Source organism: Vigna umbellata, chromosome 1 (genome assembly GCF_029865625.1).
Source record: "Vigna umbellata cultivar VRB3 chromosome 1, Vumbellata_1.0, whole genome shotgun sequence".
Taxonomy (NCBI): Eukaryota; Viridiplantae; Streptophyta; class Magnoliopsida; order Fabales; family Fabaceae; genus Vigna; species Vigna umbellata.
In genome coordinates this window covers 3,437,245-3,459,493 of record NC_142165.1, presented here as the reverse complement: position 1 = coordinate 3,459,493, position 22,249 = coordinate 3,437,245, and the positions used below count along the sequence as shown (strand labels likewise).

The following is a 22,249-nucleotide window of genomic DNA, read 5'->3' as shown; positions in this document are numbered from 1 at the left end:
ATGTAACCTAACAACAGGATTTGGTTGATTGGAAAATGGAAACTATGAGAAATTATTGTTTTTGTTTTGATGTTCAGAATTCTCCAAACTAGAACTAAAGGATGCTCATATAAATTATTAAAAGGGGTTTTTCGTTCAGGATTTTACAATATACATGACAATAGTTATTTTTTCTCATATAAAACCAAAAATGGTCACTTAAATCTATTCCATCCCCCAAGATTCTTCTCTCCTCCAGCTATTCTTTCAGTCCATTAGTTTGTATCTTTTCTCTTCCACACCTGTAACTCCCAAGTTTATCTCTATTATTGTATGGAGGGGCACCTGCAAATCAGCAATCTCAGATACATTCATTATTCACACAAACGTTTCACAAAATGAGATGGTGAAACGCACGAATTCTTTTCTTCTAACACAAAATTACTACATGCATTTCTTAAATATTAGTCATAAACTAGATGGAGCTTTTGCACAACTCCATCTTTCACTTTGAGCTAAATATGAATATATTACCTCAATATCTGGAATTTCTTGCAAAGGCCTGTCAGTAAAATAAGCATATAATGCCCTCAGAACTGCCTGCAGTAAGAAACTCAAGAATTAAAACCAATCAACCATAGAGCATAAAAATGGGCAAGTTTACATCAAAGTTAGGTGAAAAACCTGGTGAGATATCACAACAACAGGTGCCCGTTGCCGCTCAAGCTCAATAATTACAGGTTCTAACCTGCATTATCATAAATATAAGCTATTTACACAAAACAGTACTAGTTTGGAACCAAATAATGATTACAAGAAGTGATGCATCAACCTTTGAATAACATCCAAGTAAGACTCTCCACGAGGATAACGATACCTAAGCTTGTCCTTATAGCGTGATCTGTAGCAGAAAAAAGAACAATAGTTACACGAAACATTTTTAAATAGCATCACTATCCCACCAAGCACCGGATTTTTCAACTGGAAATTAGAAAGATCATAGTTTGGAACATACTCGTACTCCGCTGGCATGTTCTTCTTGATCTCTTCGTATGTCATGCCATCACACACACCAGCATTTATCTCATCAAGTGCACGCCATTGTATCTACCATATATAGATACTACTAGAAAGTGAGCATTAATAACACACACTTCTGTCAATCCATATTTTCTGACTTAAGGATGACACTAACCTTGGGAAATCCAACAATTGGTCCTGCTGTCAAAATTGTTCGCTGCAGTGTACTAGTCCATATCTGGACACCAGTCACAAACATCACAAACCGTTTATCATTTCAATATTTGCACGTATATTTATTACAAGCTTACACAAGCAGCTCGTTCTGATTTGAGACGCTTTTCAACAAATTTAGCAAGCTTCTTCTTATAAAGTTCTCCAGCCTCACTGTTGAAACAAATTGTATTGTGTTCCAGTTAGGCAAAAGATATTCATAGCAATTCTTGTTCCAAAAAACCAGAGATGACCTTTATAAAAAAATAAGGAAAATACGAAATAATTAAAATATAGGGGAACTAAAATCATCTATCTTTGCATGACAGCAGTTAGAATAAATTTTTCAATTGTCTTGAATCAAAAAGCTGCTTGGATTTTTCTTTCAGTTAAGTGAGTAAAGTGAGACGTACCCATTAGTCCCAAAAAGATATGCCATAGCAAGACAAAAAGAAGCCAAGATACAGGGCCCTTTAATTGAAGCTTTTAAAAAATAATTGTGTAAAATAACTTTTTCTAGAGCTTTTTTCAGAAGCAAATAGCTTTAGACAACAGCATTAAGTTTTCAGAGTTTTTCATTCCGGAAAAGCTTAAATAATTATTATCACATTTTTTCTAAATATTTTTAATTAAAAACATATTTTGTTAGTACTAATACACAAGGCCAAACTGCTTCATTTTTTGCTACTATTCTTTCCAATTGGTCATCTATCTTGTCAGAACATCTTTTCAGCTTCATTCCCTTCCGATAAAAAACATCTCCAATCATTTTAAGTCTATTTTTTGAAGTACTGTCAACTCCACTGTCTTGACATCTCTTATAAACCATAACATAGTTGTTTCTCTCCTACTTATATTTTCCATTACAACCATTGTGCCAACAATCAATGACACCAGGCCTCCCGCTTAGATAAATGTCATGGTGCGACTTCCACACTACTAAAAAGAAGTTACAAAGAACAATCGGTTTCATCTTTAACCCAACCTGACCCACCAGTGGCAAATAAGCTATAATGTATCCTAGTTTTTTGGCTTCTTAGAAAGTCATCAAATGGAAGGAATAGATCAATAATAATTTCTACAATAGAGAGTAGAAAAAAAATATTAGTAAAAGGAACCATAAAGGTTCCTTACATAACTTTGGGTATCTAATGCAATATAGAAAAGAGGGTATTGACAAATAAGACTTTGAATAATTGCGATGTGAAATAAAAAAAAATAAAATTGAACTTATAATCATCTTTAAACTAATATTCTAGATCATGTACAAGTGTAGTACATCTACTACAACAAGAAATCAAAATAAGATTTATCACAATAAGACTGGTAACAGAAAAATAATTTAGATTCTTTGTATTCTAACAGTTCCTCGTGTAAACAGAACAGAAATGCAAATATTTTCATTCGTACACTACCTTTTTCTAAGCTTGTGTCCTCATTAATATAAACATTACACTAATTAGAGATAGAACACAAATATACCTTAATGCAGAGTCTCCTCCAATTCTGCCTCTCACATTAAACCGACTTTCTCCATGCCGGGTAAGTAATATTGGGCGAGGTGTAAGATGTGTATTTACCTGCATGATAAAAACAAATCATTAATAGAAGCTAACAAGTGATTTGCAGAAGCATTTGCTGAAGGCATATATTATTAATGTTCAAGAAAAAACCATTTGCAAAAGGTGATCTATGACATTTCTCAATAGTGTCTTACTGGGTTAAATATTATTAACTGATCATTTCTTTTACTTTTCAGTGTGTTAATGAAGCTTTGACTGTTAATAACTACATTCTTCTAAGAAACTTACCAAGAAAAAGACTATCCGACCAGGTAGGTAGCCACTGATATTGTTCACCTAAACCAGAAGATAGAATTTGTTGATCATTAACAAATTAAAGTGACACTGTAAACCATGTTTGTAAATGGTTATCGTAAAATTCAACGAGATGCACAAATACTTGCAACAAGAAATTCTAGAATATTAGAGCAGCCTCCCAATGGTTTTTTTTTCAAACAGCGAAAGTATTTTACTATATGTCATTAAACATCAGATAATTTAGAAAAGCATAAAGTGAACTCAAGGACAAAGTAGTTATAATCTATTTAAATCTGAAGGTGAAAGTGAAACCATGCCTTTTTCCACACCAAGGTTTTACATCTAGTTAAACTAGTAGAATCTATTTGTTACTAACCCAAACAAAAAGCTACTATATGGATAATAAACATGCATTATGCATATCGATTATCAAACTAGCAATACTAGCAATACTAGCAAACTAGACAACGACATATGTAAAATGGTTCAGTTTTGCTTCATACAATGACATAACTAAATGTAAAACTTACTTGTATTTGCCCTCCATGTCCACTGGCCATGTCAATCATTTTTATGTGAGATCCTTCTTCTACTGTCTCATAAACCTAGTGCATAAAATCAACATTACTTGAAGCAAAAGCTCACCTCGAATAGCCATTAAAATTTAAAGTACCCGTGAAAGACTTGCCTTCTCATAATAGGCTACACGTTCTTTGAAGTCCCGCAACCCAGCCTCAAAATCTGGTCTGCAAAAGGAAAGCTGATTGCGTATGTAACTACAATTCCAAATACTCATTAAGATAAGATGTCACTAATTTTATATGAAACATTACACTTCGGCATAGTCAGGGCTTTGCTGAATTTTAAAGCGTATATTCCTCTCAATTATGTCTACATCATTGCATATTGTTTCCAAAAAAATGATCTGTAACAAAAAATGCAAGGATACATAAGAACAGTTCAAAACTAAATTATTTTCATATTGCACATATGGCAGTACCCATCTACCTTGCATCTACCTTCAGCCAGTTTCATGAGCATGTTTCTTCGCTGCTTGCTACTGTTTGTGGCATCAAATATCCCAACCTAAACCCCAATGAAAGCTTCAGCCAAAAACAAAAATCTTGAAAGAAGGCTTAAAGTAACAAAATCATCTGAAAAGGACAAATTTACCTGGCCCCCTTCTTGCATCCAAGATATCATATCTTCAAATGCCATCTTGGCTACCTAGTGGTAAATGAAATGTTAAAACTATGTACATAGAGAAAGGATGACAAGGAGATAACAATACCAGAATCATCTATGACAAATTGCTAGGTTCTGCATACATATCTCAACATTAGCTATAATAAATACATATTGTATTTAAACAAGGAGTACATGGTGTAGTTGAGGCAAATTTAAAGCATTTACATCTCTCTCTCTCTATTAGAATCAAATATATCAAATACAATTAGATATAATATATTTAATATATGATCAATTATTTTGTTTTCTAGATATAATAGATATTATATATTATTTTTTTAGTAGATTGCTATTATATATAGTCCTCTCTTATATGTAAACATCATCTTGATTCAATGAATTATTTTATTTCTGTCCCCCTTGATATAGCAGTATCAGAAGTGATTTTTCTGTATTCATTCCAATAATTTTTTTGGTTTTATTCCATGGATGTCATCGATGAGAACTCTAATGTCTCCTAGTGGTGTGATTATGTGAAAGGTTATAACAGAATTCAGATTGGAATAATCAGAGAAAAAACAGAATATCAGAGAAGAATTATGCAGATTTTTCTATTCCCCTTTTCTCAAACAAAAGCAGTGCCTTTATAGCACCATACAGTCAACATGTAATGTAAAAAGAATAAAGTTTGTTAGACATGTTTTCTCCTGCCTAACCAATTCCCACAGATACTGCCACGTAATCATTTGGTTACATAATCCTTGAGGTAAATGGGTTCTTTCTAATTCGTTGGGGTTTTGCATCATTTTCTGCTTTCTCTAGATTTGGCTGTTCAACCATATTGGGCCTGTTAGGAGAAATGGTGGGCCTAACATCTCCTCCCTCTTCGAGATTCACCTTGTCCTCAAGGTGAAATTGGGCTTGAATATGTGCCCATGGTTCCCAGGTGGCCTCTTCCAAAGGAAGGCCTTGCCATTGAATTAAAACCAATTGTTGTGGAGCAGCTGTGTTAGTGGACAACTTCCAATCTAAAATGGCAGTAGGAGTGAGTATTGGTTGATTGTCTTCAATGTCCAGTGGAAGACTTAGTGGTTGAGGGGAAGGAAGAGGACCCTGGTGAGGCTTAAGAAGGCTTACATGGAACACATTATGTATCCTGGCAGTAGAAGGAAGGTCTAATTTGTAGGCCACGTCACCTATTTTTTCAAGAACCTGATAGGGACCGAAGAACCTTTTTTGTAATTTGCCAAGGTACTGACCAGTGAGGGAGTGTTGGCGACGTGGACGAAGTCTCACATAAACCCAGTCACCAATGTTGAAGTGAACATCACGCCGGTGGGAGTCTGCCCAATGTTTCATGGCTTGCTGAGCTTTTAGAAGATTGGACTGCAATTTGCGAATAATTTCTTCGCGGGAGTTGATTTCAAATTGGGCTGCAGCATTGGTAGTATCCTTAACCAAAGTCTGAGGGATGTTTGGTGGAGAGCGACCAAACATAACTTCGAAGGGAGTGAAACCAGTAGAGGAATTAACGGTGGTGTTGAAACACCACTCTGCCCAAGGAAGAAATTTGCCCCATAGAGATGGTCTGTGATGGACAAAACATCGCAAATACTGTTGGAGAATCTTATTTGCGACTTCGTTTTGTCCGTCTGTTTGAGGATGGTAAGCTGTAGACATGCGCAGTTTGGTGCCACTCAAACGAAAGAGTTCCCTCCAAAAGTGACTAAGAAATATAGGATCACGGTCTGAAATTAAGCTCCGAGGAAGACCATGTAATTTGCACACCATATTAGTAAAGAGATCAGCAACCTTAGTGGCGGTGAATGAGCGGGGCAACATACCAAAATGTGCACCTTTAGAAAATCGATCCACCACAACCAAGATAGTAGAGTGGCCCTGATATGGAGGCAGTCCAATTATGAAATCTAGAGAAAGATCTTCCCAGCAATGTGACGGAGGAGGGATAGGTTGCAGCAAGCCCGAGGAACGTTGGGTGGGAATCTTTGTTTGTTGACAAGTGGTGCAATGAGCGACGAAAGAGATGACGTCTTTCCGCATAAATTCCCAATAAAAATTAGCCTGTATTTTGGCTAGTGTACGAGTAGCTCCTGGATGACCAGCCAAAGGGGTCGAGTGAAACTCTTGGAGGATCAAGGGAATAATGGAACAAGACTTGGGAAGCCAAATTTTCCCTTTATAAAGTATCAGATCCTGTTGAATGGAAAAGTCAGGGAACATGGAGGGGTCCTTCAAAATATTACTCTTAAGATCCAAGAAAGTAGTATCAGATGCGAGAGTGTATTTAAGATCTTGGAGAAAGTCCATGTGAGACACATAAATGAGGAAAAATGAGTCTGCATTAGGTGAAACACGGGAAAGTGCATCAGCAACAGTGTTTGTTTTTCCTGGTTTATAATGTATCTCAAAGTCGAATCCCAATAATTTGGCTACATAGGATTGTTGGTCAGGAGTTAGGACAGTTTGAGATAGCAATTCCTTGATGGCTTGTTGATCAGTGTATATGATGAAGTGGCGACCGAGCAAGTATTGGCGCCATTTCTGAATGGCAGATGTGATAGCACAGAGTTCCCTGATGTACGTTGATGAATGTCGCAATTTAGGGCAAAATTGCTTACTGAAAAAAGCAATTGGGTGTCCTTCTTGTGATAAAACGGCCCCCATACCAAAACCGGAGGCATCTGTTTGAACAGTGAAAGCTAAATCAAACCGTGGCAGAGCCAATACTGGGGCAGTAGTAACAGCGGTTTTAAGGTTCTCAAAAGCCGTAGTAGCTGAAGCAGACCATATGAAGTTATCCTTTTTAAGTAAATCAGTTAAAGCAGAAGCAATAGAGGCGTACCCCTTTACAAATCGGCGGTAAAACCCTGTGAGTCCAAGAAAACCACGCAGGGACTTCAGAGTGGTTGGCAACGGCCAATCAACGATATCTTGGATCTTTGACGGATCTGGTGTGACACCCTGTGACGAGACTACATGACCCAAATATTGAATCGATTGCTGCCCTATGAAACACTTGGAACCCTTGAGACAAAAACTGTTTGCATGGAGCAATTTGAAAGCGGTTTCCAAGTGAGAGATGTGGTCCTCCAAGGTGGTGCTGTAGACAAAGATATCATCAAAAAAGACGATAATAAAACGACGTAAATGAGGGCGGAACAAGTCATTCATGGTAGCTTGAAAGGTGGATGGTGCATTGCACAATCCGAAAGGCATGACTTTGAACTCGAAGTGGCCGCTATGGGTGCGGAATGCCGTTTTAGAGGAATCAGTAGGCAACATCAGGATTTGGTGAAAACTCGAGAAAAGATCTAGTTTCGAGAACCATGTAGCATTACCAAGTTCATCCAAAAGCTCATCGACTGTAGGAATCGGAAATTTGTCTTTAACGGTGACAGCGTTGAGTGCGCGATAATCGACGCAAAATCGCCATGTACCGTCTTTCTTCTTGACAAGAAGAACAGGGGAAGAATAAGGGCTTGTGCTTGGCGTAATGAACCCCGAGTCCAGCATCTTTTGAACCTGGACCTCAATTTCTTGCTTCTGAAAATGGGGGTATCGGTAAGGGCGCACTGAAATGGGAGCAGTGTTGGGTAAAAGGTTGATGGAATGGTCGGTGTAACGAGATGGGGGAAGGGTGGTTGGCGGGGAAAATAAAACAGAGTAGGTGGTGATTAAGTTTTTTAGTTGGGGAGTAGAAGATGAAGGGATAGCAGTATTAGAAGGCAAAGGAGGTATATGTGAAGTAGGAGAATGGATGGATGGAGAAGGTTCCAGTTTAAGTTGAAAAAGTGCTTCTACTCTGTTGGTGTGTTGTAGGCATTTAAGTTGGTGGGCTGTTATAGGTGTAGGGTTTGGACCTTGTTCTCCCTTGAGTTCTATCATCTTACCCTCCCACATAAATCTCATGAAGGGCCCGTTATAATCCATAATGAATGGGCTAACTTGAGTAAGCCATTGAACCCCTAATACTACATCAGTGCCAGAGAGATCCAAGGGGTAGAGATCAATAGGGAATTCGAGAGAGGCTAATGTAATGTGGGCCTTAGGACAAAAAGTAGTGCAAGGTAAGAATTCCCCATTCCCCACCATGACTCTTAGTGGACTAGAGGTGGGCTCAAGTGCAAGGTTAAGAAAATGAGCTACCTTAGTTTGGATGAAATTGTGAGTTGCACCACTATCAACCATGATCTGTACTTCATAACCATTAATAGAGCCCGTGATCCGAAAGGTTCTAGGAGTCCAATGACCCGAGAAAGATTGGAGGCTGATCAATCCTGCTTCCAAAGTTGGGTTATCCGGTGGGTCACAATCTAATTCCGCGGTTGTCTCAGAGACATCGTCAGGGTCAGCAACGATGAGCAAGAGGAACTGGGACTTACAACGATGCCCACGTGTATACCTTTCATCACAATTATAGCAAAGGTTCTTCTCACGGCGTGCCTGCATTTCAGCTTCAGTGAGGCGTTTAATGGGTAGTTTAGAGGGAGGTGTGGGGAGTAGTGGTGGAAGTGGTTTCGGGGTGGTGGAAGTGGTGGTTAGTGGTGGCGGTCTAGAGAATTTGGTGAAGGACAGAGGGGATGGGGAAATTTTGGATTTGTCGTCGTGTAATTTGGCGAACGCCACAGCTTGTGGCATGTCGGCGGCGGGTTGAAGGGCGGTGACCTCTCGTCGAAGGTGGGGCTTAAGGCCGGAGATGAAGCAGCTAAGGTAAAAGCTGGATGGATACCCTGAGATGCGGTTGCCGATCGACTCGAACTCAGAGATATAATCGTGAAGGGTCTGAGTTTGAGTAAGGCGGCAAAGTGCAGCGATCGGATCGTCAAACTTGGATGGTGCAAATCTCAGTTCTAAGGCACGGAGGAAAGCATCCCAAGAGGTAAGGAGACCATTATTGTGCATCCATTGGTACCAAGCAAGTGCAGGTCCCTCCAGGTAGAAGGAGGCAATCTGGGTTCTCTGCTCCGGTGGTGTTATGTGAAAATCAAAAAACTGGGTGATCTTGAAGATCCAACCCAATGCATCATTACCGTTGAAAGAAGGAAGGTCGAACTTAAGAGGACGAGCAGAGGTGTGTTGCTGATGGGGAGGTGATATAGGGATTTTGCATTCCAAAAGAGAGGTGCGAGCAGCTATGTCATGTAACGTGTTTGAGAAATTGGCCTGGGAGAGAAGAATTTGCTCCAGCTTTTTGTCAAGGGAAGAAAAAATGTCAGAAGAGTCTGCCATGGGAGGAAGAGGCTCAATGAAAGCACCAATGAAAGGTTATAACAGAATTCAGATTGGAATAATCAGAGAAAAAACAGAATATCAGAGAAGAATTATGCAGATTTTTCTATTCCCCTTTTCTCAAACAAAAGCAGTGCCTTTATAGCACCATACAGTCAACATGTAATGTAAAAAGAATAAAGTTTGTTAGACATGTTTTCTCCTGCCTAACCAATTCCCACAGATACTGCCACGTAATCATTTGGTTACATAATCCTTGAGGTAAATGGGTTTCTTTCTAATTCGTTGGGGTTTTGCATCATTTTCTGCTTTCTCTAGATTTGGCTGTTCAACCATATTGGGCCTGTGAGGAGAAATGGTGGGCCTAACATTATGTCTACTCTAAATGTCAGTCCTTTTACCAATGGTTTAGTTTTTTATAATATTTCTACCAATCCTTTTATTAAAGGTAGATGGATCATGATTCAAGTGTTAGTACTCATGCATGTTCATTCTTGGTAATGTTTTCAATCCTACAAACATGTCATGATATCACTGATAAAACCCTTTCATTACCCAATTAATCTATTATTCATGTAGTAACTATTGGCATTGTTCAACTTTCTCATATATTGGTGCTTTATTATGTTTTTTACGTGTCTCTCAATTCAATTTTAATTTTCTCTCTTTTATCCTTTGTTCACTTGAATGGATTTGAGGGAGAGTGATTGAGTGGATTTGAAAAGATTTGAAGATAATTTTTTTTTTTGTTTATTTGAGTGAATTTGGAGGTAAGTGAAAGTGAATTTGGAAGCAACATTTGTAAGAATTAGTGTAGGATTTGATTGATGTGACAGATTAAAAAAATTTACTTCCAAATCCACCCTCACCTGCCTCCAAATCTACTCAAATAAACAAAAAGAAAAATTATTTTCAAATCCTCTCAAATCCGTTCAATTACTCTCTCCCAAATCTATTCAAGTGAACAGAGCCTTAGTGCTTTGTTGGCTCATACTCATTTGTCCACCTTCCTTAAAAATCACTTTTTTATCTAGGAGATGCTTCACTCCAGGAAGATGAAGATTGTCGGTGGTAATCTTAACTAAAGGAATATACATGTTGTCTCCAATTTTTACATAAAATGATTTAACTATGTTTCCTTTCCTTTAATACCATCACAAATACTGTATTTCTTTTTAAAATACCGATTCCGGTAAGAATGCGTCTATTTGGCATAAATTTGGACGTCTCTAATAAAGTTTTTCTACTTTTGAGTAATGAAATTCTTTTTCATATAACATAATGTTTCTACTCCCAAGTTTTAAATTTGACCTCTTGCTAAGTTTAGAAGATTATCTTTCACTTTACTCAACAAGGTGTTCAACCATTATTTAATATATTACATTGTAACATTTGGGGTCTTATGGTAAACTTATGATGGCAAACATTTTTTCATAAACTTGATTGATGATTATAGTCATTTTACCTAGATATTTTTGCTCACACACAAATCTAAAACTCTACTAATGTTATAAAACATTTTTTTTAAATGGTTAAACCTCAGTTTAGGGCCAAAGTGTTTCAGGTATGACAATGCAAAAGAACTTGCCCTTACTAATTTTCTAGCAAAACAAGGCACTCTACATCAATTTTTTGTGTGGAGAGATCTTAACAAAACTCGATAGTTGAGAGAAAACATCAACATTGTTTTATTTTTTCAATCCAACTTGTCAATCCAATTTTGGGAAGAGTGTGTTTGCACTATTTCCTTTCTAATTAAGAGGGTTCTCTCTCCAGTACTATGACAAAAATCATCTAACTAGGCTCAAACAGATCCAAACTTGATTATCACTCTTTAAATAATTTTGTATGTTTAGCTTATTCAATAACTTTGTGCTCGTCCAAAAACAAATTTACTCTTCACATAATTTCATCCATTTTTGTTGATTATCCTAGAGACAATAAAGGATATAAATTAAACAATATAGAGGCTGAGCAATCTGCTCTTTCATTAAACAATTTTTCCTTTTCACGGAAGTGAATCCTTTTAGCAATTCTTACTCCTTTATTGATGATATGGTAATTCCTTTGTCCATTGCTAATAATATCCCTTAAATACTTCTATTGTTCATTAACCTAATAAGCCACACGGTACAATATAAAACATCAATGTGTAGTACTAATGGACTTGAAGCCTTTGTTTGGAGATCATTCAGAGCGTTAAGAAACCCTCTTATTTGTCTGATTATGTGTGCTCTAGCACCTCACATCCTTATCCATTCAAAACTTTAACTCTTTAGACAAACTAAATCCAAAATGCAAAACCTTTATCAATCAAATTTCACTAGTGGCCAAACTAACTTTTGTAAAGGTCTTACTAGCTCATGTTGCTGCAAAAAATTGGAACCTACTGTAGCTAGATATCAACAATGCATTCTTAAATGGTATGCTATATGAGGAAGCATACATGAATATTGCTCAGGGTTGCAAAACAACAACAAAAGAATTAGTTTCAAGTTAAATAAATCCATAAATGGAATTAGACAAACCTCTAGACAATGGTTCTACAAACTATCCCAAACATTATTGCAACATGGCTTTACACGGCCTAAAAATGATTACTCTATTTGTTCATGATTACTAGGGTCTTCTTGAAAGATTATAAAATTCAAAAAATAACTAGTTCTTGAAAATATTCATTTTCTCACACATACTAGATGAATAGTCACAAAATAATCTATAACAATCAATATTCCTTTGTATGACTCCGTGCATGCATTTTCCACCCTTATAAAAATAACTACCTTTATTGATTTTACGTGTCGTACACATCTTTTTACTATTGTTATGATGCGTAAGAAACTATTCATGTTGTACTCTTGATGAAAAATTACAAGTGCTTCTATTAAATAATTATAACTATAAAAATTAATAAAAATGATTTAATTTTATGATTTTTTTATGCACACTTTTTTGGTAACTTCAATATAAATTTTAGTAATTATTTTTTCATTTTAATAATTAAATTTTTAATTACATTTTTTATTACCATAAAAAAGAAGTGGACACGTAGACCTGTTTTTCCACTAGTACGAATAAAGTGAAATATTTGTGACCAAACAAAAAAATGATAAAATGTAAAAAGTCAATATAAATTAGTAGAATGAAATAAGATTGTGTAAAATCTGGAAGTAACATCTCCAACTAAGAGTCTGCTAGGTAAACATAATTAAACACTTGCTGAAGAGGTATTTATGGAAGTACTTATAAGTTGTTGTCAATGTCCTTTATGCAGTCACAATTTTCTTTTATTAGAAATTCCCTGGACATAAGTCACATTTAATTAGACGTTACAGTTTATTGAAGATATGCTGTAAATATCTGTAGCATCTCCTCTGGTGTAAAGCTTCTGTTGGCTATTTAATTAGAAAGGCCTCAAAGTGGGTAAATCAGCTTTTTCCCACATAGTATTCCTTATTCATATTATGGTTGCTGTGATTTTCTGACAGTTGTTTCTATAATTGAAAAGGAAATAGGGTTAAATTGCTTTGATACAAGTTGAAAGTTTTCATTAGCTACTTTAGAACAGTTAAATATTCTGAAAACAACTTGTGGACTTATCATAAGTTATTTTCATAAGTTCTCCAAAACACTTACATGAATGCTTATACCATAAAACAAGTTTAACGGTAAATAAGCTCTTCCAAATGCACCCTAATTATACACATCTACAACCTTATTATAAACAACCAGTATAAATCACTCTTTCACATTCAAATAAAAAAAAATTGTTGGCCAGAAGTTACCTCATTACGTGCTACCACACCTTCAGGATTGTCAGCTCGAAAGAAATCAGCAGACTGCACAGAAAATATGACGCGGATAGTAAATTTTCCAAGAAAATATGCAGTACCATAACATCATACTTCCAAGGATGAAACTAACATAAAACAGAAAATCGAGCACCCCATAGTGATCATGTGATGTTCACAATTTAAAAGATTATGGCACTGCAATGTACGAGAGATTTGACAATTATTTTTTGGTAATCCCCCAATATTATTCTTTGACCAGAATATAGGCCACTGCTAACCCCTTTCCCATCTTTAACTATTACAGTTCAGTGTGCAGTATTTTTAAGTTTAGCACAAGGAAACAGTAACCCTATGGTTTCTTTGCATTTTCCTAATGAGATTTAGTTTGAAGGGGTATATTGGAATTATAGAAAAAAGTCAAAACTTAATAGCATTAGCTTTCAGTCTGAGTGATTTATCAGTGAATCCCACGAACAAATTGAATTATTGAAAAATTTAAAATCAGGTTCCATTTTCTGCTACTGAAAAGTTAGTGTTGGCAAACATTGCATATGATATCACAGTTGTTTCAGATCAATCACTGATCACCTTACAGAACACTAACGGCCCTAAATAACATGTCTATTCGTACAAAATTAATTTTTAAATTAATATAGAAAATAAAAAAAATCTAAAATGCCCCTACATAAAAGGGCAACTTGTTTGTTTTTCCTTCCGTTAAAAAACCGGAACCTCTAACCATCCTAAAATTTTCTCATCTTCTCTAGTTTCTTCATCAATCTTGGTTAAAAATTTGCCATGTCAATCTTTATCATTGAAGTTACAATTTTGTTTGGAAGCAAGACCTAACTTAGCAGTAATGTTGTGCCTTGGCGATTGATTGGTCTTGGAATTGAATCAAGAAACAACCTCTTTGCATATGCAAGGTTAAGGATGCATAAATTGACCCTCTCCCATACATGAGTAAGGAGCTGTTTCTCACTGGGGTATGTCAGTTTTATTTCTTTTTCTTTTGGGAGGAACCCAACAGCCAAGAAGAGGAGGATGCTTGTGTGGACCTCTCACCCACAATATTCAAACCATCCACCATTCAAGCTGACTTATCCCCTTCCAACTCCCTATTTATTTTCACTTTACATGTTCTATCTAATTCTATTTCTCCCTCATTCACCTCATCACCCTGTTTATTTATAGAGCTGGACTTTTCTAATCTGGACCAATTTAGGCCTCCTATTTCTTCTAATATAAACTTCCATAATGGGAGCCAAAGCGTATGATAAGAACTTGGGCATTATGGGGTACGTAAGTCTCACGAAATACTATGGGATGCTCAGTGAAGCATGTAAGTGTTTGATTCTACCCCCTTAATAGCTATTTTGAGGTTGGCTTCCCCAAGTGCTTGGGTGCTATAAATTGATACCAAAGTTGGTTGTCATTGTCTTTGAAAGGGCGGGCTACCTAAATCAACTATCAGAACCCATGCATGTCAGTCATTAAACTTTAGAAAAATAATAATCTCTAGATAAAAAATCCTTACAAACTGGAATTATTTTCACCTACCAAACCCTCTACAATGCACTAACATGAATCATATAAATTTTTATAACAACCAGTACAATACATCATGTAATAAAAGATACATGTAACAGTAATAACAACAACTACACAAATTTGATTCTTAGTATCACGGGAAATCTTTTGGAAATTTGATAGTCAAAGTTACTCGTGACTTTTGTTTTCTGTTTGAGACACATTATTATCAATTATGCCACAATTCCTGGTGAGACACAGTTTTGTTTCTAATAGTAACAGTGGTATACTATAGCTTGTTGCTAATTTTTTTAATACTGAATTCCTTTCTTCCAAAAAATATATTATACAAGTAGTGACAAATCTTATCTTTTAAGCTGGTTTTGTATGGTTGAATTAGGTCTACACCAATTTGTAAGATAGTATTAGAGTATATGCTAAATTCATTAAAAGGGTTACTCAACATATTATCCATGTCCCAAGCTCAATAGTGCTAAATAAGGGGGTCTGTTGGGAAAAATCCAAAGCCCCGCATGAACTATATACTAAAATAAAAAATAAAAGTGAAGACAATCTTCATCTTACAAGTCAATTTTGTAAGATTGAATTAAATCTAAACTATTTCACATTCAATATAATGTAGATAAACAAGACATGGTAAAGCATAAACTTTTCAATTAATTCTACTGCATTAAGTTTACCTGACTAGAGCCGTGCTTAAGGCGACGATACTGCAGCATTGAAACATAAGTGTGTTAAATTCGCACTCAAAACATGTTTCCTGTATTCCATTAGATACAAGACTATAGATTACTAAGGAGGATGAGTCAAGAATGTGAACAACCTTACCAACATTGAAGTGTTTTGTATTATGACCTAACCATCGAAGATATCTTGTAAGCTTAGCTGCAGTGTAAGTCTTGCCTCGAGCTGGCAAACTCACCTAAGAAAAAGAAGCTAGTAAGAAATTATTCATTTACAAATATTTTAATTTGTAATTAGATGAACAACACATGGGAACACAGCATTTTCTTCCCTAAATACAAACTTCTCAAGATATTATGAAGAAGTTTATCCCAACAAGTTAATAGTCTCATTTTGAATCACACTCAATACCTAAAATAAATTGTTGCTAAAAAGGTTTACGAGCAATTAATACTCAAGCAAGAATTACCATGACAATTGCCAAATGCCTATGCTCCTTGGGACCTAGCATCTGATCAGCAATTGCAGCAGCTGCAACAGCTCCAGCAGCCGCTGGAATTGAATTCTATTATAAAGCCAGGATGGCGAGGGAGCAGAAGCAACTATTTGTTAATAAACTCAGTTGAAAAACTTGATGCAACAAATATTAATCTAGTGAAAAAAAACTAATAGTAAACAAGCAACGGAAATCATTTTTACAAACCTTAGTAACAGGGTCCAAATTAAAATTTGTAGTGAACGCATCAGAACTAGAGGATTTTACAAGTCTGGGAAATCCTACACCCCTGTCAATAAAAACTCCCCTCAGACTACCTTCTTTCTGTGGAGGACAAATTGTTCCCACAGACTGCGATTTAACCATTCCAGGACTTTGGTACACCTTAGACTGATCAGGTGCATGAACCTCTCCCACCTAGTTGAAGCGTCAAGATAGCCTATTAGATGTGATATAATGCATGATCAAGAATCCATATAACCCACTAGCTTCTTTTATATTTTTCTCATAACCTCAAGAAGAGACATTTTGCAGGTTAAACGTCATTTGGTTATATAATGATCTACAATCTGTAACTCATGAAACTAGTAATACAGAAAAATAATTCAGAAAAGATACTAATGAAATTCTAACTATTTGCAACAAATAAACTGGCCCAAAAAAAGGAGATATTTCCTCTAAATTGGAGATACTCTCCATAAGTTTTAAAAAAGCTCTAGTTTTTATTAAAAGAAAACAGATACACACACGCAGAGAAAGAGAAAATAAAGTGAACACATTTCTCTATTAGTACCAATTATCAACATATTAGCCCATCTAATACTTTAGAAGAACATAAGAAGTATCTAAGCTGATATGTTGAACAAAATAATCTACATTCTCAACCAATAAAAGTCATTTAAGGCAACCACAACCAATCCACCACAGCTTCTGATTCTGGAAAAAGACACCAACATTCAACAAAGTTAGGTAAAAAATCTATGGACTGATCTTACATGTTTCTATAACAATCCATTCTAGAAAGTATAATCATGAATTTGAAATGTGAATTTGAAAGCAAAGCCTTTACTGTTTCTGGTTGATTGATCATAGGAACACCGTCATCTCCCATGGAAAATGAAATGCTGGCAGACCCACCACCTAGTGATCTGGGATTCTCTGTACTGTTAGCAGCATATGCAAGTGCTGAACTTGGAGAAGTTGAGGGAGATGGAACAATATAATGCTCAAGATCAAGCTCTAAATTTGCAGATGAGATGTTCTGAATAAAAGATAAAAATTAAGCATAAGGTACATAGTAATTGTTTGAAAAAAGTTCTATCACAAATGTACTAACATAAAGTTGGAATAAGAGAAAAGATGGCAGCTTAAAAAGGGCATCAGTTAAGAGGCATGATCAAACAAGTTATGGTACATTGGTAATGTAAGATAACAATTTTGCACTATCACATTAGAAAAATTCTACAGAACAAATTACCTGTCCATGAAGAGAATTTCAACTAAAATTGGTTGAGATTAAAGGAAAATCTTGAGTCATAAATAATTAGTGTGCTCTCAGCTAAAAAGAGAAATTAATTGATTGTGCAGTAAGTTTGTTACTCTAAAGGAGCCTAGCTCTGGGCACTAAGAATGTTTATCTTGTTGTATTTTCTTTTCTTGCGAATTAACATAATCTTATAGCTGTTTTATCTTCCATTTCCATATTTTTCTGTTTGGTTATTCTGTGGTGTGGAATTTGTATTAACTGGTCTAACCTGCTGAATACCCTCCCCAATCAGTAAATGCCACCAAGAAAGAAAGGAAACAAGGAGAACAACTGATACAGTCACAATGGAGTCGCGAATTGATAACATCGAAGAAGAATTGACAAAGATAAAGGCAATAATGGAGGAGAATCATCTTCAAACTATTCAAAACCAAACTGCAATGTTATCGATGAGGAAGGAAACTGTAGATAATCGGTCAAAACTAATGGAGCTTATGACTCAGTTTTGGCAAAGGTATAAATGGCGTGGGAGAGGGCTGTGTTGGCTCAAAAAACACGGGAAGCACAAAGAATTCTTAAAAGACCATGTATGGGTTGAAATCCTTAAAAGGGGATGAATTAATTTCGTCAGTGAAAAGAATAGAACTCCCAATGTTTAATGGGGAAGACCCTACGAGATGGATATTGAGAGATGAGATCTACTTCAAAGTACAAGAAACCAATGAAGCTGTGACAGTGAACCTCGCTCAGCTATGCATGGAGGGAGGAACTTTACACTTCTTCAATTCCTTACCAAACGATTATCTAACTTGACATGACCGGAACAAAGAATTGTTGGACTGGAATGGTGGAATGGGAGAAGGTAGTGTCTTTGATAACTTACAATCTCATTTATACTACTACAACAAATCAAGCATTTTCCCACTAAATGGGGTTAGCTATCCGGATCAAACAACAATGTGATGCTCAATACTGAACTAAATCTACAAAACTCTAAATCCTTCTTAATGGTTTCACCTATAATTTTTCTTTGTTTCCCTCTTCCTCTGGTGATAAGAACCATAAAGCTTCCCTCGATTATATAATATACTTTCCTTACTAAGGGTTCTTCTGTAAGTCATCTCCACACACAACCAAACCACCTATGATGAGATTCTACCAATTTCTTTCTACTACAGGTGCTACCCCAACTTTCTTTACAATGCTTTCATTGTTAATCCTATATTGTCTAGTATGTCAACACATCTAACCTAACTTTCTCATCTCTATCCCACTGAGTTTATTTTCTCGTTGGCTTCTAATGACCCAAAACTCAGTTCCATATATATGACATCACAAGTCTTATAGCGTTTCTTTAAGCTTGAGTATTGCCTTTTTGTTATAAATAGCATTCACGATACTCCTCCATTTCATTCACCGCTCCACTAGATCTCATTAATGTAAAGAAAAAATAAATTGATTTTTTTTATAAGTTAGCATCTAAATTTCAAAATAAAGATGAAGAAAAAGGTGACACTCTTAAAGACTACCAGATTCTTAATATCACAAACATAAAGAAAACTGATAATTGGAGTCTTACCTCACTGCCTGTCTGATGTTCTGAATTTATGCTGACATCAGGTATCCCGCGTACAGACGATAGACGGAAATTCTCCTGATAAGCCCTCCAACTAGCTGCAAGATCAAAGGGAGAAATCCTTTTTGCTTCCACAAATACTCGATACTCAAGAACTTGATCATTATCAAGTCTAAACAAAGCCATCCTGTCACCATCTTGCCATGCTCCACCGACTAGTACCCTGCTTGAACCCTCCTCAACAAAACAAGGATTATCGATGCAATTGGGCTTCAAAAGGAACTTAAACTCTAAAGCTTCTGAAAATCCCAACAAAACTCAACACTTCAGGTCAGAATGCAGTTCATGCAAAATTTGCATTCTTTTATTCTGTTTCTCAGTTCTACATACAAGTTTACAACTAATTTAAAATGAAAAAGCAAACACCAAGCCGGTGAGAAATCATTACCGTGATTAGGCGGAACGACAAAGCTCAACTCCCACACAGTCGCGGATTCCCGTTCCATAGAAAGCTGAAAGTTTTGCACCAAAAGCAACAACAATAAGAACAGAGAGAGACCCAGAATAAAAGAAATGAAATGATTAAATGGGTGAGTGAAAATTACAGCTTTGGAAGGATCCCAAGAAGGGCCTAAAGGAAAAGAGCCTGATACGTGAGGAAGAAGGTCCCCAGAGAGAGTGAGATTGGGATTCTCCATCTTCACCGAAACATAAAGCAATCCGGGGATTCGTAACGGCGTATGGTTAAAGCCATCTCGCTCTTCTTCGCTATCACCCGCCATTGATTCTTCAGAGTTTTGTGAAAGTTTGTTCGCCGTAGCTGCAGCTAACAAAACAGAATAGATGGTGATGTGTGTGTTAAAAAATCCTTATCCAAGTATTCTGAACAGTGTGACAGGCGGAGAGAGACTTCCAACATTTTGTCAGCAGTCTTGTTACACTAGATTTAGAAAGAACACAAAAATTTATAAAATTGATTATCTTTTTTTTATAAATATATGAGTTTATTTTTTTAATAATTATTTTCCTTTTAAAGGCGAGTTTCAAATTTATATATATATATATATATATATAACAATTAATAAGAAAATTAGCTGTTTTTACATATTTTCTTTTATCAGTTTACCTTTAAAATTGTGATAAATATGTTTTCTTATTATAAATTATACAAAAATTAATAATGGTTATTAATAATAACTTAATTATCTTTATAAGTAATAATGAAAATTAAATGCGGACATGATTTTCTTCTTGTAATCACTTGATTTTTCGGCATGATTAGTTATGATTTAAAACAAAATTGAGAAGTTGTTTCATTCAATTATAAATTCATTTGAATAATTATGCTATAAATTTTGAGATGATATGATGAAGCTTTAGTGGTAAAAAACTCACTTCCTTCTTTCCTTTTTCAAAAGGAGAAAATGAAGACCCAAAATATAACAATAAGATTAGTTTACTTGACTTTTCATATAATTTTTGGTTTTGTTACATCTACCACATCTTGTTTTGTGATATATTTCAAATTATGACGTATCTTTAGTTGGGTGTAAAAAATAAACAAACTTCTCTTACATGCATTTACTCACATAAATATCATATATTTTTAAGAGACCATTGATTAAGTGATATATTTTTATTTAGTCTGATATTTGTTAAACAAATACGAACTAAATTTCTTTACATAAATAAACAATACACTAGGCAAGTAAAATACATGGAGTTATCGGGTTATTACATGTATATGATGAGACATTGTTCCAATAACTCCCACCAGAATCCTCGTTTCTCTCGCCATTGTTATTGCAGAACTGTCATCGGCGACCCATCTCCTATCAACTCGATCATCATGCTTCGCTTTGAAGGGTGGGTCAAGCCACAGACGTGGCTCAGGCTTTGACATTTTTCTATGATGATGGCACTGGTACCGATCTTCGACCACTGCCCCCGACCACTACGCATAGGTGTTTAAAGTTGTTGTAGAGCCTTGCTAATAAACACGTTACGCGATGGTGTGAGAGAGGTAACAATTCCAAACTTACCTTTTCAAAATTCAACTTTACAATTCTGAAATTACCTTTCTGGAATGTATTTTTTAGTACATTTGGAAATGTGCATTTCGGAAGGTAGCTATATATCTGAAAGCACGCATAATCTGGAATGTATCTAAAAAACATTCTGAATTGTATATTTCAGTGAGTATTTCCATGTTAAGAACTTATTTTGAAATGCACAATCCAGTAATTTAAATATACATTTTAAATTGTCCATTTCAAAAGGTGTTTTTAGATGTAGAAATATCTCCCGAAAGACGGTCCTGAAACATAGGGTGTGTTTAACGTGGGAGATGATTTAGGTGGGTAGATGAATTTGAGAAGATTTACAGTGAATTCATTTGGAGAAGATGATTTGGAGAAGATGATTTGGAGGTGAGTGAGTAGATGAATTTGATGATAAATTTTTTATTCTTTATTTAAATGGATTTGAAGGTAATTGGAAATGGATTTGGAAGTAAAATTTGTGAGAATTAATGTAAAATTTTAAAAATTATATTCAATTGTTTTTAGTAAATTAAAATTTGTTTTTAGTAAATTAATTTTTTTTTAGTTAATGTTATATTCAAAATTACATTACTTCTCTACGATGGAAGGTCCCCAAAAGTCAATTGCACCTCCTCATGTTCTCTACCATCTCCCATTTATATTTCTTCTACCCTTTTTCTCACCAATTACCACTACAAAAATTATTAATATTATCGACAGATTTATCGATGGACACATTTTCGTCGGTAAATTTTTATTACCGACGGCATTACCGACGGATTTTGAATTTTATTTACTGACGGCCAAAAGCCTTCGGTAAATCCGTCGATAATGCCAATGTCACTTACCGACAGTTTTACCGAAGGCTTTTGGCCTTCGGTAAAAAAAGCGGGAATTTTCCCGCCCATTATTTCACTTATCGACATTACTTACGGATTTACCAAAGGTCCATGTCCGTTGGTAAAAAGAGCGGGAATTTTCCCGCCCAAATTCTGCCTCCAGTGTCAATATATGTGGCAAAGACGCTCATTTCTCCTCATTTTCTTTACCAACTCAGTTTCACACCACCACTACTCATTTCTCCTTACCGTCTTGTGGCTTCAGCTCTCTACCATTGCGGGTTGCTCTCCACCATCGTAGGATAGTCTCC

At 35.7% G+C, this 22,249-nt stretch overlaps 1 protein-coding gene across 3 annotated transcripts; it reads right to left on the bottom strand.

Annotated features, from left to right (window-relative positions):
* Positions 1–89: 89 nt before the first annotated feature.
* Positions 90–19,977, bottom strand: LOC124847718 (6-phosphofructo-2-kinase/fructose-2,6-bisphosphatase-like). Of its 3 annotated transcripts, XM_088091722.1 has the most exons (23): positions 19,663–19,971; positions 19,506–19,569; positions 19,061–19,356; positions 17,065–17,256; positions 16,203–16,412; positions 15,969–16,064; positions 15,639–15,737; positions 15,496–15,525; positions 13,256–13,309; positions 4,206–4,259; positions 4,041–4,118; positions 3,866–3,957; positions 3,721–3,778; positions 3,563–3,637; positions 3,024–3,071; positions 2,695–2,792; positions 1,311–1,386; positions 1,175–1,237; positions 995–1,086; positions 812–880; positions 664–727; positions 514–579; positions 90–324 (listed from the first exon to the last, which is right to left on the bottom strand). In XM_088091722.1, the coding sequence occupies exons 1-23, from the start codon at positions 19,837–19,839 to the stop codon at positions 247–249; spliced, it is 2,229 nt and encodes a 742-aa protein (XP_087947848.1). In that variant the 5' UTR covers positions 19,840–19,971; the 3' UTR covers positions 90–246. The 3 variants fall into 3 exon arrangements, 2 of the variants coding, with proteins under 2 accessions (XP_087947848.1, XP_087947851.1); XM_088091725.1 differs by lacking the exon at positions 19,663–19,971 and having other exon boundaries at positions 19,061–19,280; positions 19,506–19,559; XR_015779800.1 differs by lacking the exons at positions 90–324; positions 514–579; positions 664–727 and having other exon boundaries at positions 995–1,102; positions 19,663–19,977.
* Between the last annotated feature and the right edge of the window lie 2,272 nt (positions 19,978–22,249).